Source organism: Xiphophorus couchianus, chromosome 2 (genome assembly GCF_001444195.1).
Source record: "Xiphophorus couchianus chromosome 2, X_couchianus-1.0, whole genome shotgun sequence".
In the NCBI taxonomy this organism is placed as follows: Eukaryota; Metazoa; Chordata; class Actinopteri; order Cyprinodontiformes; family Poeciliidae; genus Xiphophorus; species Xiphophorus couchianus.
The window spans coordinates 29,773,417-29,793,854 of NC_040229.1; the positions used below are offsets into that span (position 1 = coordinate 29,773,417).

Genomic DNA, 20,438 nt, shown 5'->3' on the forward strand with positions numbered 1-20,438 from the left:
AGTCTTCCCTCAGCTCCTGAGATCTGAGCCGTCAGCGATGATTCAGTGTGAAGTTATGTAAGGCGTCTGGATCAGAGGTGGGCAAGGCGCACAAATACGGAGCGTGAAATGACAATAAATGAGAAACAATGATTTAAATGTGTCATAAATTTATTAAAACCAGAAATAAATACAGAAATAAGTGATTAAAAGTGGAACTAACTATATGTGCGCCTCATTTAAATGTTCTGATTTCATTTTGAAAACTTAATATTAAGTATTTTAGGGTTTAATCAATCTGTTTTAATTTAATTCATTTAATCTGTCCATTTTACCCGTCAAACTCTGTGGGCGGGATTAGGTGCTGACGCCTGACTTCTGATTGGCTGTTTTCAGATATGAATTTGATCAATCTTGTGAAATGTTTTTTTGTTAAGGGCTGCCTTATCTATAAACTGTAGAGAACTGAAATTCAATTCATAACTAAAATATATTTTACATAATGTGAGTTACAAGCGAACTGGACAAGGTTGAAAGAAGCTCATGGCCTCCCGCCCTTCATTAAGATCTATTTTTGAATGTTTGTCGTGTGAGTGGGTTATAATGTATTGTGGAAGAAGTGGACAATATAACCGAGTAAAGACGAGAGGTTCAGGTTTTCTCTGCCTGGGAAATGTCTCCCTCTGGTGGCCAAAGAATAAACCTTCATTTTTTAATTAGAAAATAAGACAACCACCTGCATTACACTTCAAAATCTTCGGATGACGTAACATATGTACTTTTGGCAACAATTATTTGATAGCTCACTATTAGCCTTAAATACTACTGTGTGTTTACTTATGCTACATGTATACAACTTTTCAACATTATTAACCTTCTAGCTTGGTTATTACCTTCTTATGCCATTTTGTTCGATTATGATCTCACTTCACTGCTCCCTCTGGTCTTTAATCCCATTGAAGGGGATTCCTACGGTAAAATTTCAACGGGATGTTGATTTTCTGCGCCGTTTCAAAATTGTAGTTTTAGCGAAGGCAGCGGAGGAAGTGAATGGATTCATTCAGTCCGTGTTAGCCGTGCTTCCAAATACTGAATTAACATCAACAGCCTGCACTTCTCTCTTCACAGTGGAGGACAGTTACAGCCGCGAGCAATTTCCGGTAAGCTTCATAGCATCGAGCTGGCGTATGGCGTCACGGCCAAACGTTGACGATTGGGTAACATGTAAAACTTCAACAGAGGTCACGCCCCCAGAAAGTAAACATTTCTCGAATCTAGACCTTAGCAAAACGTAGAATAAGGGGCTAGTTTTCACTACTTAACTAACCGATGGACCTTATTAGGACCAATGCGGCGGATCACCTTTATTGTATATATTCCTGTACCTTAAAGAAATTCTATTTTTTATGATTGGGGTAAGGCGTTATATCGCAGATGAATTAAAGTCAACATAAAGCCTTATTATGGATAGAAACATAAAACTTGTCTGTGTGAAAATGGTCGCCAAAGCACACAATCTTAGTTAAGCTAAAAAGACACAAAGACAGCATGTATATATAAAAACATATATTTATTGTTCTGTTACAGTCAGCTAACTTGCTCAACAATTAACGGCGATGAAGCCAGAGGACATACTCTACACATAGTCACAGAAAACATTACAGAGCTCCTGTCCTTTAAAACTCAGTGGCATTTATCAGCACACGACACGTCATTCAAACTGGTCAAAAGCCGGTTCAAAAGACATCCTTCAGCCAAAGTGGTTGTTCTCCTCATTAGGCAAACTCAGTAAAATACTGTACACTGTGGCGTGTGAAAACTGAGCTCTTCTCTGGTCGTATGTTCGCGTAGGACAGTGATAACTACTCACTTTATTCTTCCTCCAGAACATGCGAGAAGAAAGAAAGTCAAGTAAAGCAACAATGAATAAATGACTATCAGGCTCTAACGAGAAATAGAGGTGCTCTGTACTCAATAAAACAGTGTGCAGATTAAAATAGAGAAAAGGTTAAATTTATATATTTTTCTAAATAAAGGCGGCCAGCCACCAGTGCTGTCCCACACACGTTTCTCACCACACTCTACCGCAGTAACAAACTCACTCCTACTTTGTTTCTTTTTTTTTCCCCATTTTGTGGACCATTGCGTTGCTACTGTACATCTGCAAGCAACGATCCCATAGCAACGCTTCTGCTGCAGTCTGTACACTGTAAAACCAACCGGATCCAGTCAAGTAAACTTGTGAAAGAAAGTGTTGAATCAGAGTTAAAGATGTTATTCATAGAGTTTGTTCAACATTAGATTCTGAATGGCGGATCGGAGACTCCAGTACCTGCATTGACTCTACCGAATCGAAGCTAAAACGCTGCGATCAGTAACACCGATCTCTAGTTAAAGCTGACGGATGAGCTGGATTTACTTCAGGACTGGCTGGATTAGAACAAGAGGACGAGAAACATATCCCAGTGGTTGGGTATTTACTTTCAAAGATGCTTAAATACTTTTAAAAAATGCAGTTCAGCAGGAGGATGCGGCAAAGTTCAAATGTCTAACACCAGATCGTCCAATTCCCAACTTTTCCCAGTCATCCGTCGCTTTATGACCTCAGGCGTTCGCAGAGGGCCGCCGTCGCTCTGACTCAGTGTGCAAATATCATCCATAACTCAGAACTGTTGAAAAACAACTTGACAAAAACAAGACAAATGAACAAAGACTCGCTTTTTTGCAGTCCACGAGACATTCCGTCCAATGGAAGAAGTCGTTCACCCTGAAATTCACTTTTTTTTTTTTTCATTCCCCCCCCAAAAGCTGCAGGACTGAAATAAAACCAGTTTATGTGCCACAAAAACTAACGGAGGAGTCAATTAGTCAACCACTGTGATAAAACTATCCATTGCACAAACATTGAGTGGAGGTCAGGCTTGCAGCCAAGAGCGGATGTGTCCAAGTTTCATTTCAGTGAGGGCGAACTGAAATGAAAAGGCATTCAGTTCAAATGCAGACTAGCTTACGGTTTTAAAAACAAGATTTAAAAATGTGGAGCGGTGCAAACCGTAGGGCCAGTCTGCAATAGATCGACCTGCTGTGCATTCAGATGAAATGTGACAGTCCTGCTAAAACTAGAAATCAGTAACTCAAAAATGTCTTTTTTTTTTTTGGAATAATGACCAAACCATGCCAAGAGCAACCAGGTTGGTAACGAAGTTAAGTTACTGAACAAAAGACTGAATCTGAGTTGCTCACAGCTGAATTCGACTGCGGTTCTTTCAGGCTGTAAGAGAGCGAGAGAAAGCAAGACTTCAAGCACATAACATGAAGGCTAAACATTTGAGAGGAGAATTGCTCAGTTTCATCCTTTTTGAAATGCTGACAGCCTTTTAGAAATCTGGGAATTACCTGTTTTTCTAATGCAAACGGCACTAATGCTGCTAAACATCAAGAAAAGTTGACAAAGCTACTTTAATGTCAACTCTGTAATAATTGTTTTCATTTTAATTACTAAAATCCTTTTTTACAGCAATTGCTGACACAGTGCGACATTGCCTTTTCTCCTAATATAATTAATCACAGAGTGCTAAAAAGACACAATTCAATAATATTTTCATGTCTTCTAATATTAAACTAAAATCAAAATCGAAAGGTTTACCAAAACCAGATCTGAAACCAACATGTCTCTCATATAGCCAGATAACCCTGTCATTTCCTACTGTAGTGGGCAGCTTGTGGCTGATCTTTGGTTTCAGTGAGTCATCATCTACTCTTCATCAGTTTTGAGTTTTAAACCACTTAACTGTCATGAGGACACCAGTGTCCTCCTAGACCCACTGACTTGCCTGTAAGTGTTTTTGGGGTGACAGTTGAGGGGTTAAAATTTAGATTTAGAGAAATTCCTTTAAAAAATCTTGGTTTCTTATTTTTCCATATCAAATCTTCCATGTTTTTTTTTTTATTCAACCCTAAAATTAATCTAATCCGTGATGATCTCCGGCGTTAGAGCTTTGTCTTTGCAGAACATTAAAGAACCTGATGGCTAAAATCTCCTTCCATGTTTGGTAACTTGTTGCTGCTTCTGATCAGATTGACTCCTGCAGGCTCCTGTGCTTCAGCTCGTTACTGAACTTGATTTAAGAACATTGCAGTAATGGGATTTGATCATGAGGTCGTGCTGTTTGCTTGATGAGACTCCGTCTCTTTCGCCGTGTGGTCTGACGGGAAAAGCAAACCGCTCCGCATTCGGCTGGCGCTCACCATTAGCTTACATCACACTTCATCAGCTGAAGGGAGCAGAGATAGAGGGGAAGAAGTTGGAGGTGTTGCCATAGTAACAGCTTAGAGTTGCTGTGGCTGAGCCAGGCGGTGGGCGTGTGCCGGATGTGTTTGGGTTTGGTTCTGGTTGTGGGGCTGCGGCGGCTGCTGCAGGATGTGGACCACGCGGCCCAGGCTGTCCGTGGTGGCGAAGGCCAGGTACTGGCAGCACAGCCAGTCCTCCAGGCTCACGCTGCAGGCCGTGTCCAGTGAACGCTCCGCAAACTTTATCATCATCAGCGTCCGCTTAAGGTCCAGCCAGTTCTGCAGCGTCGCTTCCCGTTGGCTGGCGGTGGCCCCCGACACGGGGCCGGCACCGCCGCCGCAGCCCAGGGCCTGGAACAGGTCCTCTCGCGGTCCCCAGAGGAGGCACTGCAAGCAGGCGCGCGCCTCGGACATCTGGATCCGCTCCGACGGGTTGACCGTCAGCAGCAGCCTGGCCAGCTGCTGCAGCCCCTGGGAGTACAGCGACCTGACGGGCAGCGGCGGCAGGTCCGCCCAGGTGTACTCTCGCTCCTTCAGGTCCGGCGTCTCCTCGAACGGGTTGGGTCTATGCAGCATCTCGTAGATGAGAATCCCAGTCTGGAACTCGTCGCATTTGCGGTACTGCGTGGCCGTGATGATCTCGGGCGCTAGCCGCGACTGGTCGCGCAGGGTTTCCTGGTTGGTCGCCATGAGGCTGCTCTTCTGCTTGGCTTGGGAAAAGTTGCTGATGATGAGGCGTGCGGGGCAGGTGGAGGCGGTGGCGGCGGAGGCCCCCAAGCCGTTGCTACTGCTGCTGTTGTTGTTGGGCTCGAGCATGTCCAGGTTCCAGGGGTTCCCGGGCTGGCAGTGGACCAGCAGCAGGTTCTCCAGCCGCAGGTCGCAGTGCGTGACGTGGAAGGGCTTCATGTGCTCCAGGCCGCAGCAGAGCTGCAGCAGCAAGAGGCACACCTGACGCTCGTACAGCTCGGGGTTGTGAGCATGCCGGGCCGCGCCCTCTCCCACGAAGTCCGCCACTGTCTGAAAGGGCACCTCGCGAGTGATGACCACCACTCGGCTCCTCAGCTGGCCCGCCGAGTTCATGCTCCCCGCCGCCGGGACCTCATCCAACTTAGCTTTCGATGCTTCAGAGTCTGTCGGTTTTGTGTCCAGCCTTGTCTGTCCTTCATGATTCTTGTCTCTCTGCTCCTCCTCCTGCTCCTCTTCATCTTTTCCCTCCTCTTCCTCTTCCCAAGGTAGTAGTCGGGCGGGGACGTCAGCCAGGAAGTGTCCGCAGTCCTGCTGGATGTTGAAGTGCACAGGGAGGCTCTGTCTCACCGCCAGGCTGTGGAAAAACTGCTGCTGTGTCTCCTTCACATGACTCCGACAGATCTGTAAATTAAAACCAGCAGATTTTAATTTTTTACCATTTCCTTTACTTTAAAAAGTACAGCTTCTGTACTTTTTATTCATTTTTCAATTGTTTTACAAAAAAGGCAATAAATAAGTTTGTTGCAGTAAGCAATTAAACAATTGATAGTATGATAAAACAAAACGAATTTCCATTCTGATGTTTAATAATTTTTCAAGGGCATTTTTGTTTTTAGAGACTACATAATCCATTTTATTTATGGCTTTGGTCGTATTTTTTTTTGTTTTTATTCTTTTATTTTGGATATCTAAAATATCTTCCATTTAGTTTCAATGTAAATGTTCTTCACAAAATTTAGATTTATTGGCATTTGAGAGGCCAAATTTTCATTATTATGCCATAATCTACTGTATATATTACCTGAAAATGGTAATAAAAAAGCAATAGTACTGTTTCTCGCAATATTTACCATTTTACAAAATGGTGCAATACATAACATTTCAAAACTGAAGGTGGATGGTGCTCTTACATATTAAAGTGCGAGGGAGCAGTGATCTCCACTATGTCTCTGCTGAAGTGCATTATGACAGAGAAAAGGAAAATAAGGAGCAAGACGCGCGTCGAGCTAACTGTGGAAAATCACATGACCAACTTTAAAACTGTGTGAAGAGCACTTACCCAAAGTTATCAGAATTAATGAGGGTTCTGGTGCTCAGGAACGGTCAGCCAAACAACAACAACAACACACAAAGTTTCCCAGAAGTGTAATGGTCTGTGAGATTACAAGAAACAGAGGGATGCCTCTGAGCAGCAGTAAATGGCTTTTTAATTCTGCAAGAAGAAAACCTCGGCTACTGGAAAAAATTAGCTCTAATAAAGCACAAAGGAAATTTACTTCCCTTAACTTGTTAATTTGATTGTTTTTAGGGAAGTGCAATGTTTTAACATGTCAGTCACGGTTTGATAAGTAAAACTGGGTTGATATCAATAGTCTATGTTTTTTCCACCTTGTTCCCATTTGAGAATATATTTCTTAACTGAAGCAGTCAGCATTTTTTTTCACAGTGTCAAAATGATAAAGAAATATACTTATATACAGTATACTATATTATGTATGTACACATAACCTACATTTTAACTCGAGTCGAGAAAATCTCAATCTCGTTGTAATCTGTTGATGACAATGACAAAATAAATCTTATCTTACTTAAATATACTGTATATTAGAGATACAGATAATGATCATTTTAGAAATTGGTTAATTGCTTAATCGGATTAAAAAAAATCTATTTTTTTTAACCACTTCAGCCTTTTGGGTTGAACATATGTATAGATAAAGTTTTTTTTATCTTAAATGAAAAATGTAAAAACTATAGTTTTGGCTTAATTGCTGTTCTGTATGTGTTACTCTTTCACCAAATGGCCTTTTTTTGAGTCTGCATAATCCAGCTAACTATTAATTGATTGCTAAATTAGTTTGCAATTATTTAAATGAGCGATTCATCATGATCAATCTGATTAATCACTTGAGTCCTGACATGTGAGTGTCTGTGTGTTTTTCAGGATTAAATAGCTGTGCACTGTTTCTGTCCTGCAGACATTGGCTATAAACCAGCAGGTTAGTGTTGTTTTATTACTGTTACAAACCAATTCCTTTCTCCATGGCAATTCTTAAGTCTTATACGTCAAGCTGCCAACATGTCTATGGAGATTTTATTTACACATCAGCCAGCATTACTTTCTAACTCTCTGAGTATGTCTGAATCAGTTTTAGCGAGAAACGGGTAAAGGTTTCAAGCTTTAGCGAAGGAAAACTGGCATGTTGGTGTTTGTTTTCTGCTGCTTATGCCACCCTTGTTTTATACAACACAAGAGTGAATTCGAGCCTGGAAAGACAAAGCTTTGAAGGCCAGTCAAACTCAAAAAATATATATTTTATGAATAGTGCAGCGTCTACTTTAACTCTTTAAACTCTTCCAGCCACTGCAACCTTTTAGTCTGTACGCACACATACGTGAACGCATAGGTTTTATTGCACAAGAACGTATCCTCAGGGCTCAAAGTTTAAGTGGCAGCACTTTTAGGTAAACACTCTGCTTCTGTAGAGGAAGTGGGAGGAGTCAACATCAAACAAACAAAACATGAGGACTTCTTAAGGCAACCGCCACCGGACATGGGATTTTCTTCAAATTGGTGTCAAAGAGAACACTCCTTACATGAAGCATTTAGGGATTATGTTATTAACTGGAGTATTACAGTGTGTAATTCACAATCACTTTTATTTATTAGGTGTAATTAAACCAATATCATGAAGCTCATTTATAAAGGAGTTCAAAAACATTCACACCCTTGAACTTTTTCAAACTTTGTCCCGTTAACTGTAATGTATTCTGTTGGCATTTTCTGTGGCAGACCAACACAAAGCAGAACATAATTGTGAAGGTTGGTTAAACAATAAAACATCTGAAAAATGTGATCTCCATTTAAAATCCTGAATCCTCTTTTGATACTTTTGCAGCTGCCGGTTTTTAAGGAGTTTTGGATATTCTTATTTCATAGGCAGCGCCAAATGAGGATCAGCAAACAATACCTTGTAAGTTTTGTCACATATTCATAGTTGGTTTCTGGTCTGGACTTTGAGTAGGCCATTCCAACCCATGAATATGTTTTGATCTAAATCAAGAGTTTCAAATTTCTGTCCCTGGGGCTGGTGTCTGGCAGCTTTTAGATGTCTGAATCAAATATTTAGGTCATTAGCCAGATTCTGTTACAAGGCTGAGGAGGTTTGACCCAAACTATAGTTGAAGGCTGTGTATTTAGGTTTTCTGTCTGGCTGGACAATGAATCAAAACCTCAGTTGTACATCGTTTGAAGCCTCTAACAAGTTTTGTACCTGGATTGTCCATTACTCAGGTCATAAAGTTCCAGACTCTTCACAGTTCTGTCCCTTACACTTATTCTATAATATAAAATACTAAAGATCACTATGAAATTAGTTGACATAGTGAGCAAGTGTTAAATATGGAAGCTTTATATTACAGAATATGACAGAAAAGGGGCAGAGAGAAAAGGGGAAGACAAAGAGAAGTGGATACAGCAGAGGAACTGAGAACGGGACTCGAACTCGAGAGGTGGCATTGAGGTATATAGCCTTTGAATATGGGGCGCTATGCAACACCCCAAGAGCATGTTTGCTATGCTGTGTATAAATCAGCGTAGCATTTATCATTGCAATAATATGACAAATGTGAAAAAGTTCAAGAGGTATGCCTTCAAGGAGCTGTACCGCTACCATTCATTCATGAGTTTATCAAAGAGTGCCAAGGGTCAAACTTTTATTAAGGCTATCTGTATAAAACTATTAATAACCAGGTTAATAATAATAAACCTGCTGTTAGGATAAGGTGGTCATCCTGCAAAACTAACTGAGCTACTACCTGATGCTCACCTTGATGGCGTAGTTGACCAGTGGGTCCTTGGCGTAAGAAGCAGTGTAGTAGACAGCGTCCCCTGCCTCACAGCACGGTTTGCCGGTGGTCAACCTGAAGTGTGACCAGCTGTCAGTGCCAAATCGAAGGTGGTCCTTCTGGCCGGCCATGAAGCGGTCCTCGCATTTTGACGCCAACTTCCGTAGGGTGTCCGTGTGAAGTCCCCGGATCCTGCCCACCACCTCATCCCAGCTGTCCAACCCTCTGTAAAGAGCGGGTCTGTGTGGTTTGGAGGCCCCTCCGCCAGCGGCTCCACGGCCCGCAGTCCGACCCCTTCCGCCCAGAGACTCTGTGCTTGGGAACACCCTCTTGTCTCTGCCAGAGGTAGTGACTGGTGTGGAAGCGGTAGGCGGGGGGCTGAGGGCAGACACGCTGTTAGTCAGGCGAGCTTTGCTTGCGGTTGCAGAGGCAGATGATCTCTCCAAAGAGTCGCCGCTCTCATGGTCATGAGCTCGGTGTGGCTCAGAGCTCAGAGAGGAGCACTGGCTAGCTGTCTCCCAGGTAGAGTCCAAGTCATACAGAGGGTTGGCCACGCTCAGGTTGGTGCCGCCTGGTTTAGCCTCTGCCCGGGGTCGGAGGGCTCCCTGGTTGGGCTCTTTGACCCCGAGGCTGGGTTCAGTGCTGGAGCGAGGGACAACCTTCTTGGGCAAAGGCGGCGGTGTGGCTTTAGATGCTGGCTGCTCCGTAGAGCCTTCAAGCTCCATGGAGGACAAAGTATCGTTGGAGGCTTTGAGGTTCCGTGGCTGTTTCAGTGGGATCATGTTGGCTCTTGATTGACCTGCAGGAAAAGAAAGATGAGTTTTTAAATGTTTGGAAGGTCAAGCTCCTCAGGTGTCAGTGACCTTTTGGTTTATCATAAATCTGGAGGTTTAGTAACTTGTGGGGCAATTCAGCAACAAAAGGTACCTTTTTGATAAACTTTTATTGGTCAAACCGTTTTTTTTTGTTGCAACCCATTAATATGTGGAAATCCTTACCTGAGGACTTAAAAATAAAAGTAAGACTAAAGGTTGTGCCCTTTGCATGATAAGTATTAAAAAAAGGACAGGGTTCATAAGGTCACAGACCAACACCAGCACTGATTTAACTCCACAAGAAACCCCCTGGTTTCCTATAGGATAAAACTGTAAGGCTGCACAGAGACAGAAGATGACCTTTCCAGTCAACTGCTCTGGAGATTTACTGATCCCATCAGAGTGGTCCAGGCATCCGATTTAGCAAATCATCCCCCCCACACTGTGTAAAATGCAACTGATTACAAACTCAGGATGAGCAACTCCTCACGTGGAAGTCACGCTGCCGTCGCCTTAGAGATGTAGTCAAAGTCTTTGGACAGAGCAGTCGGGATGAAGTAAATGAGTCTCCGTAATCCTCCCTAGAGGGAATAGATTTAATGTGTTCCTCCAGCAGTCTGCGGTAATCCGTTCAAGGAAGCAGACGTCTCCCTTGTCCAGTCGCAGGGATCTTCTGTTGTGACTCAACCGAATTACATAACTTGATGTGTTACTATAGTTAAACCAAATTAATTAAATGGTATAACTTATTTTTTTATTTACTACATCTAAACTAGGTATTTACATGCTGTATAAAAAGTAAATGGCAAGAATTATAAGATGGGGAAGTTTTTATTAGTTTACAAGGTTTGCAAGCATTAAGGTTACAATGCCTAGCCCGCATCAGGGACATGCTGAGTTAGATGGAGGAATGTGGCACACCTGTGGATGTATTTTTAAGCCAACGCCTCAAACTCTCTGCTCCTTTTTGTGTCATCATGGCAAAAATCAAAGGAAATTGGGTACGAAAAATAATTGTGGACCTCCACATCTCCAGTTCATCCTTGGGTGCAATTTCTACAAGTCTGGAGTGTCAGGTTTATCTGTTTTAATTCAAGTATATGCAATTATAAAAGCACAGAAAACTCCAGCCATCGTAATCTTTAGGAAGAAGACGGGTTTTGTGTCCCAGAGTACTAATCGGGTGGGAAAACAACAAAAGACTTTGTGAAGATGCTAGCCTAAAGGTGTTAGGAGAGCGCCGTTCTCCACAGCGAAACACTAATAATGGCTGAAAGGCTGCTCAGCAAGGAAGAAGCTGAGCGGCTTCTTCCGCTTCTTCCTCCAAAAGCAATAAAAAATGCTTTATTACAGTTCGCAAGTGTCCTCAGGGACAAAAACATTCATCTTAATACACATGTACTGACGTCTGATGAAACTAAAATGTAAGTTTTTGGCCAAATGATCATTTGGAGGGAAATGGGGGATATTTACAAGCTTTAGAGCACAATCTAATCTGTGGGATGTGGGGATTTGCAACATCATGTCTTGTGGGAGTTGTTCTGCAGAAAGGAACTGCTGGACTTCACAGAAAGATGACATCATGAAGAAAGAACATCAAGGGCAAATATTGAAGCAACATGTGCGAACATTAGTCAGGAAGCTAAATCTTGAATGTATATGGGTCTTGTTACATTTGTTACAAAGTGGCATAAGAAACAAAGCAACAAAATGTGTTTTGGACTGGACATGTCTGACTCAAACGTTTCTAAAAAATATTGGGGAAATGTGTGTAGACTTCTTTAAATAAATAAAAAGAAATGATCTCTTATTATTTTGGCATTTAACAAATAGAAATTTGGCAACCCTTACATACCAAAATACAGTTAGGTCTGAAGTAAAAAAAGGTTACGTATTTTTTCAATAAAATGCATACATTTTAATACAATTAGTTTTTATCAGACTATCATCAAAATTATTAAAAGAAATTTCCTTCAAATTTATAGAAGGCAGTGGGTAAAAAAAAACGGTTTCAGTGTTTTGCGACGCTCACTTTCATCTCTACAGACTTTAGATTTTTAAGATATAAAATTCTGATACATTCCCTGCCTCTAATTTTGTTCTCCGGTAACTAATTGGGGAAAGTTATTTAATGTAACAAAGTTATTTAAGATTCGGCAGATTTGAAACAACAAAGCTGAGGTGGGAGGGTCCTGGTGGTAAGACAAGATGACAGATACAGAAGAAACAGAGATGAACACCAGGAGAGGAAAGCAAGTAAAACAAGCCTACCTCACTTCCACTAATGCTCTAACAGTTTTCAGCTAACAGCGCGCAGCAGCTGAGCGGGGAGGCGGAGGGAAAGACTCTTCTCTGCTCCCATCTCCAGAGTCTGTGCGAAGTCGCTGGTGGAAATGGGCAACTCTCCCACCTGCGCCGAGTGAGGCGGCGAGCGCTCTGCCTCCTCCTGCCTGACGCTCTGATTAAACCACAAGTTGGTGCAGTCGGGCGAGTGAGGGAGACGCTCGCATGCGTGTGAGATGAAGACGTAGCAAGAGGGAGGGCAAGTCAGTTCGTCAATGTTGACTCGGTGTGGGTCTCAAAGCAGAGGTTGTGATCGTCTTCCCCGTCGGCAAGCAAGAAGTGATGCGCTCTGGAAAGTTTCTCGTTAAAACAACAGTCTCTCACTCTCCTGCCGTGTCTCTCATTAGCAGCGTGTAGCAAAGTAAAAATAGGCTGCAGGCAGCTCATCAGATGACATCCAGGGAGCTTTTAACACAATCCCAACACATCTAACCACCACAACAACAAGTGCGCACTCTGAGCTTCACAAACACAAACGCTGTTCACACACGCTTAAAGTCTAATTAGCAAGTAGCACAGAACAGCAAACATATTTAGTCCCTGATGAGTCATTTAACAGAAAGAGAGAGACCCACCCGCTGGCATGTGCAATGTGAAGCGCCTCACTAATGTTTCTGCTCCACTATACCCACACTCTCACATTGTTTCTATTTCTCGTTCTGTATCGCACCGCCTGATCACGGCCCGATGCTTTCCCTCTCTCACCACAGCTTCATGTTTCAAGAGGCCAGCAGCACCTGCCAGCGGTGCCCGCCTTTACTGAAGCAGTGATCTGCTCTTTGTGCTTCAACAGACTCTCTAGTGGTGGCGTTTCTTTGACACATTAACAGCTGTGTTCGAATTACATTGTGCCCAAATTGGTAAATAAAACTCAAAGTTTAGCGATTGTTTTAGTCATCCAGGGTTCAGATAGTGGCACATTCTGCAGATTTTTTATTTAATCACTTAAGCCTTTTTATATAATTTTTTTTTAATGATGCAAATAAACCAGTAATTAAATTCTTTTTTAAATAAAAAAAACATTTTATTGTCTAAAATGCAATAAAACAGTATTTCCTTAGTGAATGCCTGATCATTTGAAGCATGCCTGTGCATGCCTGTGCATTTTGCAGCTAAAAAAATACTTTTGATAACGTGTGAAAAGCTCAGCCTTTCTGCTTGACTTAACATCAATACAGTGTAGGGTTAATCGTTTTGAAATTTTCGGACTTATCTATTAATAATTGGATAGGTTTTTTTCGTTACAAAATTCAAACTGGATGAAGCTAAAACTTTGCCACTGGAAGAGTTCTGTGTAAAACATATTTTAAACTTTTTTTTTCATATAAACTACATGTATGAAATTTTGTGAAGTTTTTGCTCAATTGTGTTGTTTTTTCAGCAAGTGGCCTTTTGTTTTGAGTTTGTATACTTCAGTCAACGATTAATTGATTGCTAAATTAGTTGACGATTATTTCTAGACTTATGCTAGAAGAGTTTACGTTCCTGTGAATCCTTTATATTTAATTTTACAACAACTGTTTTGAAGAACTGCTTTAAATGTGAGTTGAATGGAGTTGACCCACTTTCTGACACCTGAGAAAAGGGAGTCCTTGTTGAAACACCCATTTCCTCTTCATCTTAGTGAAGCTTGACATCTTCAGTTTTATATATTCAAACTGATCCATGATCATGTCATAAACAAGCCTGACAGTATAGTATGATAAATAGCTGCATATCAACTGATGCCTGAACCATCATGCGTCACTGTTTCCTGTGGCTTGAATTCTGTGTTTGACAAATTTTCTGTGGCCATATTCTCGTTTTATCTGTCATTTTTAAACAGAAGTTAATAAAAACTCCGTGATAGCTTTGCTTCCCTTAAGCATTATCTAATCTATGTAATTGTTACTGGGCTAACAGGTAATGATAGACCTTTTATCATCACCGTGGAGATGATTACTGGCCATTTTGGATACCTAACAATGATTTCCAATAGAAGTTTTCAATTTTCTTCCATGTCTTCCTGGCTTTGATTTCAATTTAAAAGCATAATGTGTGTTTCTGCACATTTCTATCAACTGCACCAATCAACTCTCAAAATAAACTCACAGTCTGAATTTTTATCTAAATGCAGAAATTCTGCTTATCCCTGAAATATTGATGCGATTTGTCAACACGGGGGAACTAAATACTGTCTGAACTCGGACTAACTTTTTAGTTTAGACTGCAGTTTTTCTCATCCTTCTTCCCTCTGGTGAGGAAAGAAGGATGATGGTGAAGTTAGAGGCTTTGCTGAAGAGACAAGCATTAAGGACTAACTGTGAGAGTTGAGCTCATAGCTCTGTGTGCCTGGTCACAGATGACGAAGTCAGGAAAAAATATAAGATTAATAAACAGACCATAACATTATTATAACAACTTGGCTCATAATTATTGCTGATGATCTTTTGACAATGAAATCTGGGCATTCCAGTCTGTTCTGCTCCTCTGTTAAAACTGAATCCATGTGTCTGTGCACTGATGGTCAGCTGGCTGAAACAAGGCCTCCACACTTTTCTGTCACCTACAAAACAGACCATTTCAACTGTTCTGGAAAAGAACATTTCCATTTATGGAAAAAACTAAACTAAGAGGAAACTGAAATTAAATATTAGTCATGTTAAGGTACTGCTAAAGTTGGAGAAATACTGTATGAATGCTGACTGACTATTCGATCAGAAACATCCAATAATCAACCAGCACACATCAGGTTGCTACTTGAAAAAGATCTTTATTCTGTGTCCAGGCAGCAGCAGTAAAATAATAACAAATAAATGTCAGCTGACATTATTATAGCTGTGGTAATCAGTTCGGTGGTGTTTCAGCAGCAGCAGGAATAAGTGTTGCTTCTATCACCGGAACCTGAAGCTTCAACTTCAGCACCAGTTGGGATGAATATAAAGCAGGTCAATATCTTGCATTAATGAGCCTCTCAGCTTTTTTATCCTCTCTCTCTTTTTTCTATTCTTTCCCTTGCAAGCAGGCCACCTGAAGGCTTTTCATCACATCCGTTTTTATAACCCTGGGCTTTAATATCCGTATCTTACCAGAGGATTAGGAACACAGCACAAAGACGTCACTATAATTACTGTCAGATTAAACCTGAGCACAGCAATAATGCAAGCAGCAACTCCGCGGTCAGTCGTACAGTACATTATGCATCGGCTTGGTTAGAGCCAGGTGGAGCGTGATTGTGCATGGATAGGGATAATGTGCCGCAAATCATATTTAGAAAGGTAAAAATGGTCAAAACTGAATCTTTTGTTTTTTACATGCTCATTACTGTAAAATACAGTTGAAGGTTTCAATTATCACTCTGATTATGCAAGAACCAGATATTTATAAACTGGAGCTCCCAGGTGATTTAGGAGGGAATAACTTCCAAGAAGAATAGTGCTGAAGCTGGAGAAAAGTAAAAGAAGAGACACACAAACTGATATCATCACCTACTGGTCAGCAGGGTTTCTGCAGGTTTCACCAACTCAAATTTGAGACTTTTTAAGACAAATGGGATGCAAGACCTGTCTCCACAGAAATTTACAAATTTTGTCCAGCCAGCTGGAGATAAACTTGCACTCATCCATGATAAATACAAAAAGCTAGCTAGCTACAACGTGGATGTTAGCAGCGAGTTACCAGTAGCCTCAACCGTCTCGAGAACGCAATCAAGATGTCTGAGTGCGACACAAACTTCTGCCTGACAGAAAAGTCCAGTGAGAAACAAGAATACAGACTATTAAAGTAAATATAATAGTTTTGCCATGACAAAATTTAAGACCTATGGTTATTATACTAAAGGCCAACTTACTTATTAAAATGAATTGAAGACAATTTAAGGTGTTAATTTTACATATATAAATTTGAGACTTTTAAAGAAATGCAACAGATAAGCCACAGAGGGAGAGACAGTTTTTAAAAAATATTTTAGTCCTCCCCTTATGAGCCATTCTTACCTAGGTTGCTGTAGGTGGCGCTGCACCAGCTGGGCGAAGGAGAGTGGGAGTGATGAGAGTGATTCCCATCATCCTCCGGCTCTCCGAGGCTGGCGCTGCCCTCACTGGCGGTGACAGTCGGGGCGGCCTGGTTGGCGTGGCCCTCGTGGGCGTCCCCGAACACCAGCCCCAGATTCACTCTGGCAGGCAGAGGGATGACCCTGGGCAGCTCCCGCTCCCTGGCATGGCTGGCCGGCACCTGGCTGCACATGACAGAGAAGAAGGGACTGCTGTTTGTGTTGCAACGTGCCAAAATTCTGCTTCATTGAACCTGCAATTGCATGCCATCTTCATCTAATATTTTGTTGTTTTTTTCTTTTAGTAGGTACTCTACTTTTGACATGGATTCTATCCTCAAATAATGATAATTGATGCTATTTAGAAAAACAAAGCAGAAGAGCAAAGGCAGCTGCTGTTGTATTATAATCAAGATCCTTTCAAAAGGGCTTTCTCTTGTTATTCAACAGTTTACCCTCATTAGCTTTTTTTTTATAACTCTCCTATAACTCTCCTTTCACCTCTACATCTGCCTCAGCACGCTGTGGACTGGACTGATGAAAGCTTCTGAAATGTGAAGTGGTTTTCTAGGTAACGACACATGAAGGCAGGAACACGATGGAGTGATGAGGGAAAGTAGGTCACTGTGGAGTGTGGTGATGCTGTGTGTGAAAAGCATGAGCGGGTACTTAACTTTGATCAGAAATGTTTGGAAAGAAGTGGAATACTTTTAGAAACTTCTACAACAGCAGGAAGCAGATATAAACTAACCAGAACAGAAGATTGATCCATTAATAAAAGCTGATCTGACTCAGTTAGTGGAGATGTGGGTCATGTTTCAGGCTGGCAGGACACTTCCAGGCACTCAGTGACTTTCCTAAGACTGCTTATAATTCTTCACTAGGATTCAGCATTTGCTAATTCATCTATTCACAGATTTCTACAATTCAATCATTTTTTTCATAGAGTACATCTCAGATATTTGAAGGAAAATGTGGCTTGAGAAGCTAAAATACCTACCTGCAATGCTACTTAAAACCAAAGTTATTGGCTGCCAATAGCTTACATTTATTTTCCTTAAATAGCTGCCATTTACAAGCCCAAGTATTTGGACCAACTCATATGTTCAAGTCTTCTTCCTGAACATACTGATGTGGAAAACTGCTCTGTTTTCCAAACAGGAGCTATGTTCAACCATTTTTAGCTAGCAGGAACTTAACAGGAGCTTAAAAACAGAACAAGTGTGTCATTTTCCCAGGCATGGTGTTGTAACATTACAAGTACAGTAACAGGTTCTGTTACTTTGACTATTCTGCGACCATTTATACTTTATATCATTCTAGCTTTCCTAAATCTGACTTGTTTTTTTTTTTTTTTTTTTGAAAGAAAAAAAAAAAAAAAAGAGCAAAACATGGCCGGAAGTGTAAAACGCTCCCAAAAAGTACATTTTTTCCCCTCCACCAACTTGTTTATGGGAAGGGCACATTAACAATTATATCCATAACCAGGTGTCACTTCCTGTGTTATTTTTCATCAGAAGTACTATAATACATTTGATGCAGGATGTGACTAATGTGACTAATGGAATGAAGACAGGACAAAGTCCCCAAAAGTACACACACATCGAGACACAAACCCAGCTCAGTTCAGCTTAGTCTAGATTAACACATAGCATTTCCAGCCAGCCAGTAAAGCTGTCTTAGTTTTTCTAGATATACCATTAAAAGCCTCTCATTTTGACACATGCATGTCAGAAAAGAAAAGAAAACCTGTTGCAACAGTTCAGCTTCTGACCGCCCTATTCTGCCTTTATCCTCAGCAGACACTGAGTCTGACAAAAACAACTCTCATCTGGCATGTTTCAGATGTGTTCCTGCAGGCCAGGAAACAACCAGAGTCTCTGAAAGACAGCTGATCAACGCAAAGTGGCACTTTGGCTCTTTGCAGGGTCCTACCATTGATAAGGGGAGTGATCACAGAGGTGGTCAAAACGGTGACTGTGATTGTTGATGAAATAAAATAAAGCAAAAAGTAAAACTGTAAATTACTGGCATTTGTTGTGCTGCTGTCAATAAATACGTTCAATTTCCCCTTAGACTCTTCCTTTTTCTTTTGGACGCAAACAACAAAACCGGATTCTGCACTGAGCTGAAATATTAATCATTTACAAAAAGCCATAAACCTGCCTGATAGGTGAAGTTTCAATACATTCATTCTGTTCGACACAAAACATTCAGAGTGGATACACATCTCCACAGGCCCTTGACACAATGAATACCTTCATGGCTGCTACACACTTCGATGTCAGGACCTGACTTGTTCAGACAGCACGTAGCAGCCTCGGAGCGCTTCTCTCCTTCTCAGAACACTGCTGCGAATGTCCAAAAGATGGAAATGTAAAAGTAAAATAAGACAAAAGGAAAGTTTCCTTCCTCCCAGCTATGTCAACACCGCCACACATGGCCAAGTTGGTTTCAAAGGTGTGTAAAGAGATAAGGGTGACAAGTTCTTACCCACTGTTCTGGCTCACACAGCTCCCCATCGGAAAACTCAAAATGACAAGGCAGGAGAAATCACATTCTACTTCAAACACAAAGAAAACACTCTTTTCCTTGTCTTCTTCTTAGTCTCTCCCTCTCTGAATGCTCCTACCTGTCTAAGGTAAAGTGTGTTGGCCAGCCCTGAAGAGCACGCCCACAGTTCGCCAATAAAACGTGATTAGAAAAAAAAAAAATTCTCCCGAGTTAACTCTTTGTTTCCCAACCAAAACAATGTGACCGGTCTGTTTTTATTTTTAGAAAGCCACAAAATGAGCCACTTTCTCCTCTGATAGAGAAGTTTAGTTTCATGTTGGGAAGTAAAATGTAACTATTAGCAGGAGTTAGTTTTAGGAGAATGTAGAGGAAAAAAACAATATAAAATCGCAAAACTAGGACTTTATGAGTCAAGTACTGAACTATAGAAACCAAGGATAGGACAAAAAATGAATGTGATTGTTCGTGAATACTTAACATTTCTTGAGTGAATTGCTTTCAAACCAGGTCAAGGACAGCGGTTTAGTAACAACCCTAACTCAATACTGATTAAGTTGGCTACTAATGGACCCTGAATGCTGTAAACTCAAAATGTCCTTGTTGATTTAGGCTTTTCTTCTATGATCGGTGTCTGAGTACTTGAAGAAACTCACACCAACCACAGGTTATTTTCATGCGCACTGCTTGGCAAAACTGTCAGTGAAGTAACAAATCTGTGTTTTCTCTGACAATGTAATGATTTACTAAAAGCAATAAATCTACCTCAGAGGTCACTAAATGACTAAAGACCGTTCTAAATAAAACAGTTTGGCTGAGGTAGCTTTTGAATGCTGGTCTTCATAAACTCTGGCATGTCCTGGTGAGTGAGTAAAGATCAATACTCATGGTATTTAGTGTGTTACTTTACCTCACCTCAATGTTTTCATGCAAACGTGGCATTATTGTCATTCATTTTAATGAAATATCAGACTGGAAGACAGTATATGAAAGTGCTATCAGTGAACCCCCGCCCATTTACGGTTCACCTATTCGTGTATTTTTCTGTGGAATGTAACTCCAGATTATTTGCTGAAAATGCACTTATTCTTTATTTTTTGTAAACTATTCGAATGATAATGCAGTTTGGGAAGCTGAAATACCTACGCACAATATTACTTCACACACTACTGACTGGCGTTTGCAAAGCAGGCAATTCACGCTGCTTTGCAACGTAGCGTGATTGGCTGAAAGCCCAAGAGGGCTTTCGTTATTCCATCCACATGGAATAACGAACCATGTGGATGTTAGCTTCTGCAGCAGTGCCAAGACTGTTTCCACTGTGCAAAGTAATGCGTACAAAAGTATATTTGGTGTTTGTACTATTAAAATAAGCTGTTATATAAATTTTAAATGGAGTCACCAGATATTTTTGGATTTTACAGCATACCCTAACACAGGGGCGCCCAAACATTTTGAGACCAAGATCTACTTTTTCTCTCACCAGCCGGCTGAGATCTACCTCATGACACGAAGACATAAAAATTGTAAATTAAACTCTATTGACTTATTTTATATGCGAATATATGTACATCAGTTATAGCAGAAATATTAAAGTGATAGAAAACCTAATGCAATTTCTTCCTCAGTGGGAGCAGGTTACTGGTTTCTCAGTC

General features: G+C 41.1%; 1 protein-coding gene across 5 annotated transcripts in view; it reads right to left on the reverse strand.

Moving 5' to 3' along the window:
* Nucleotides 1-1,530: 1,530 nt before the first annotated feature.
* peak1 (pseudopodium-enriched atypical kinase 1) overlaps nucleotides 1,531-20,438 on the reverse strand; it is a 95,175-nt gene continuing 76,267 nt past the window's right edge. For all 5 annotated transcript variants that reach the window (XM_028033484.1, XM_028033452.1, XM_028033467.1 and 2 more), the window contains 3 exons: nucleotides 16,217-16,458; nucleotides 9,066-9,883; nucleotides 1,531-5,637 (listed from right to left, as the gene is read on the reverse strand). In XM_028033484.1, coding sequence (XP_027889285.1) covers nucleotides 4,309-5,637; nucleotides 9,066-9,883; nucleotides 16,217-16,458 — 2,389 coding nt within the window. In that variant the 3' untranslated portion in view covers nucleotides 1,531-4,308. The remainder of the gene's footprint in view (nucleotides 5,638-9,065; nucleotides 9,884-16,216; nucleotides 16,459-20,438) is intronic.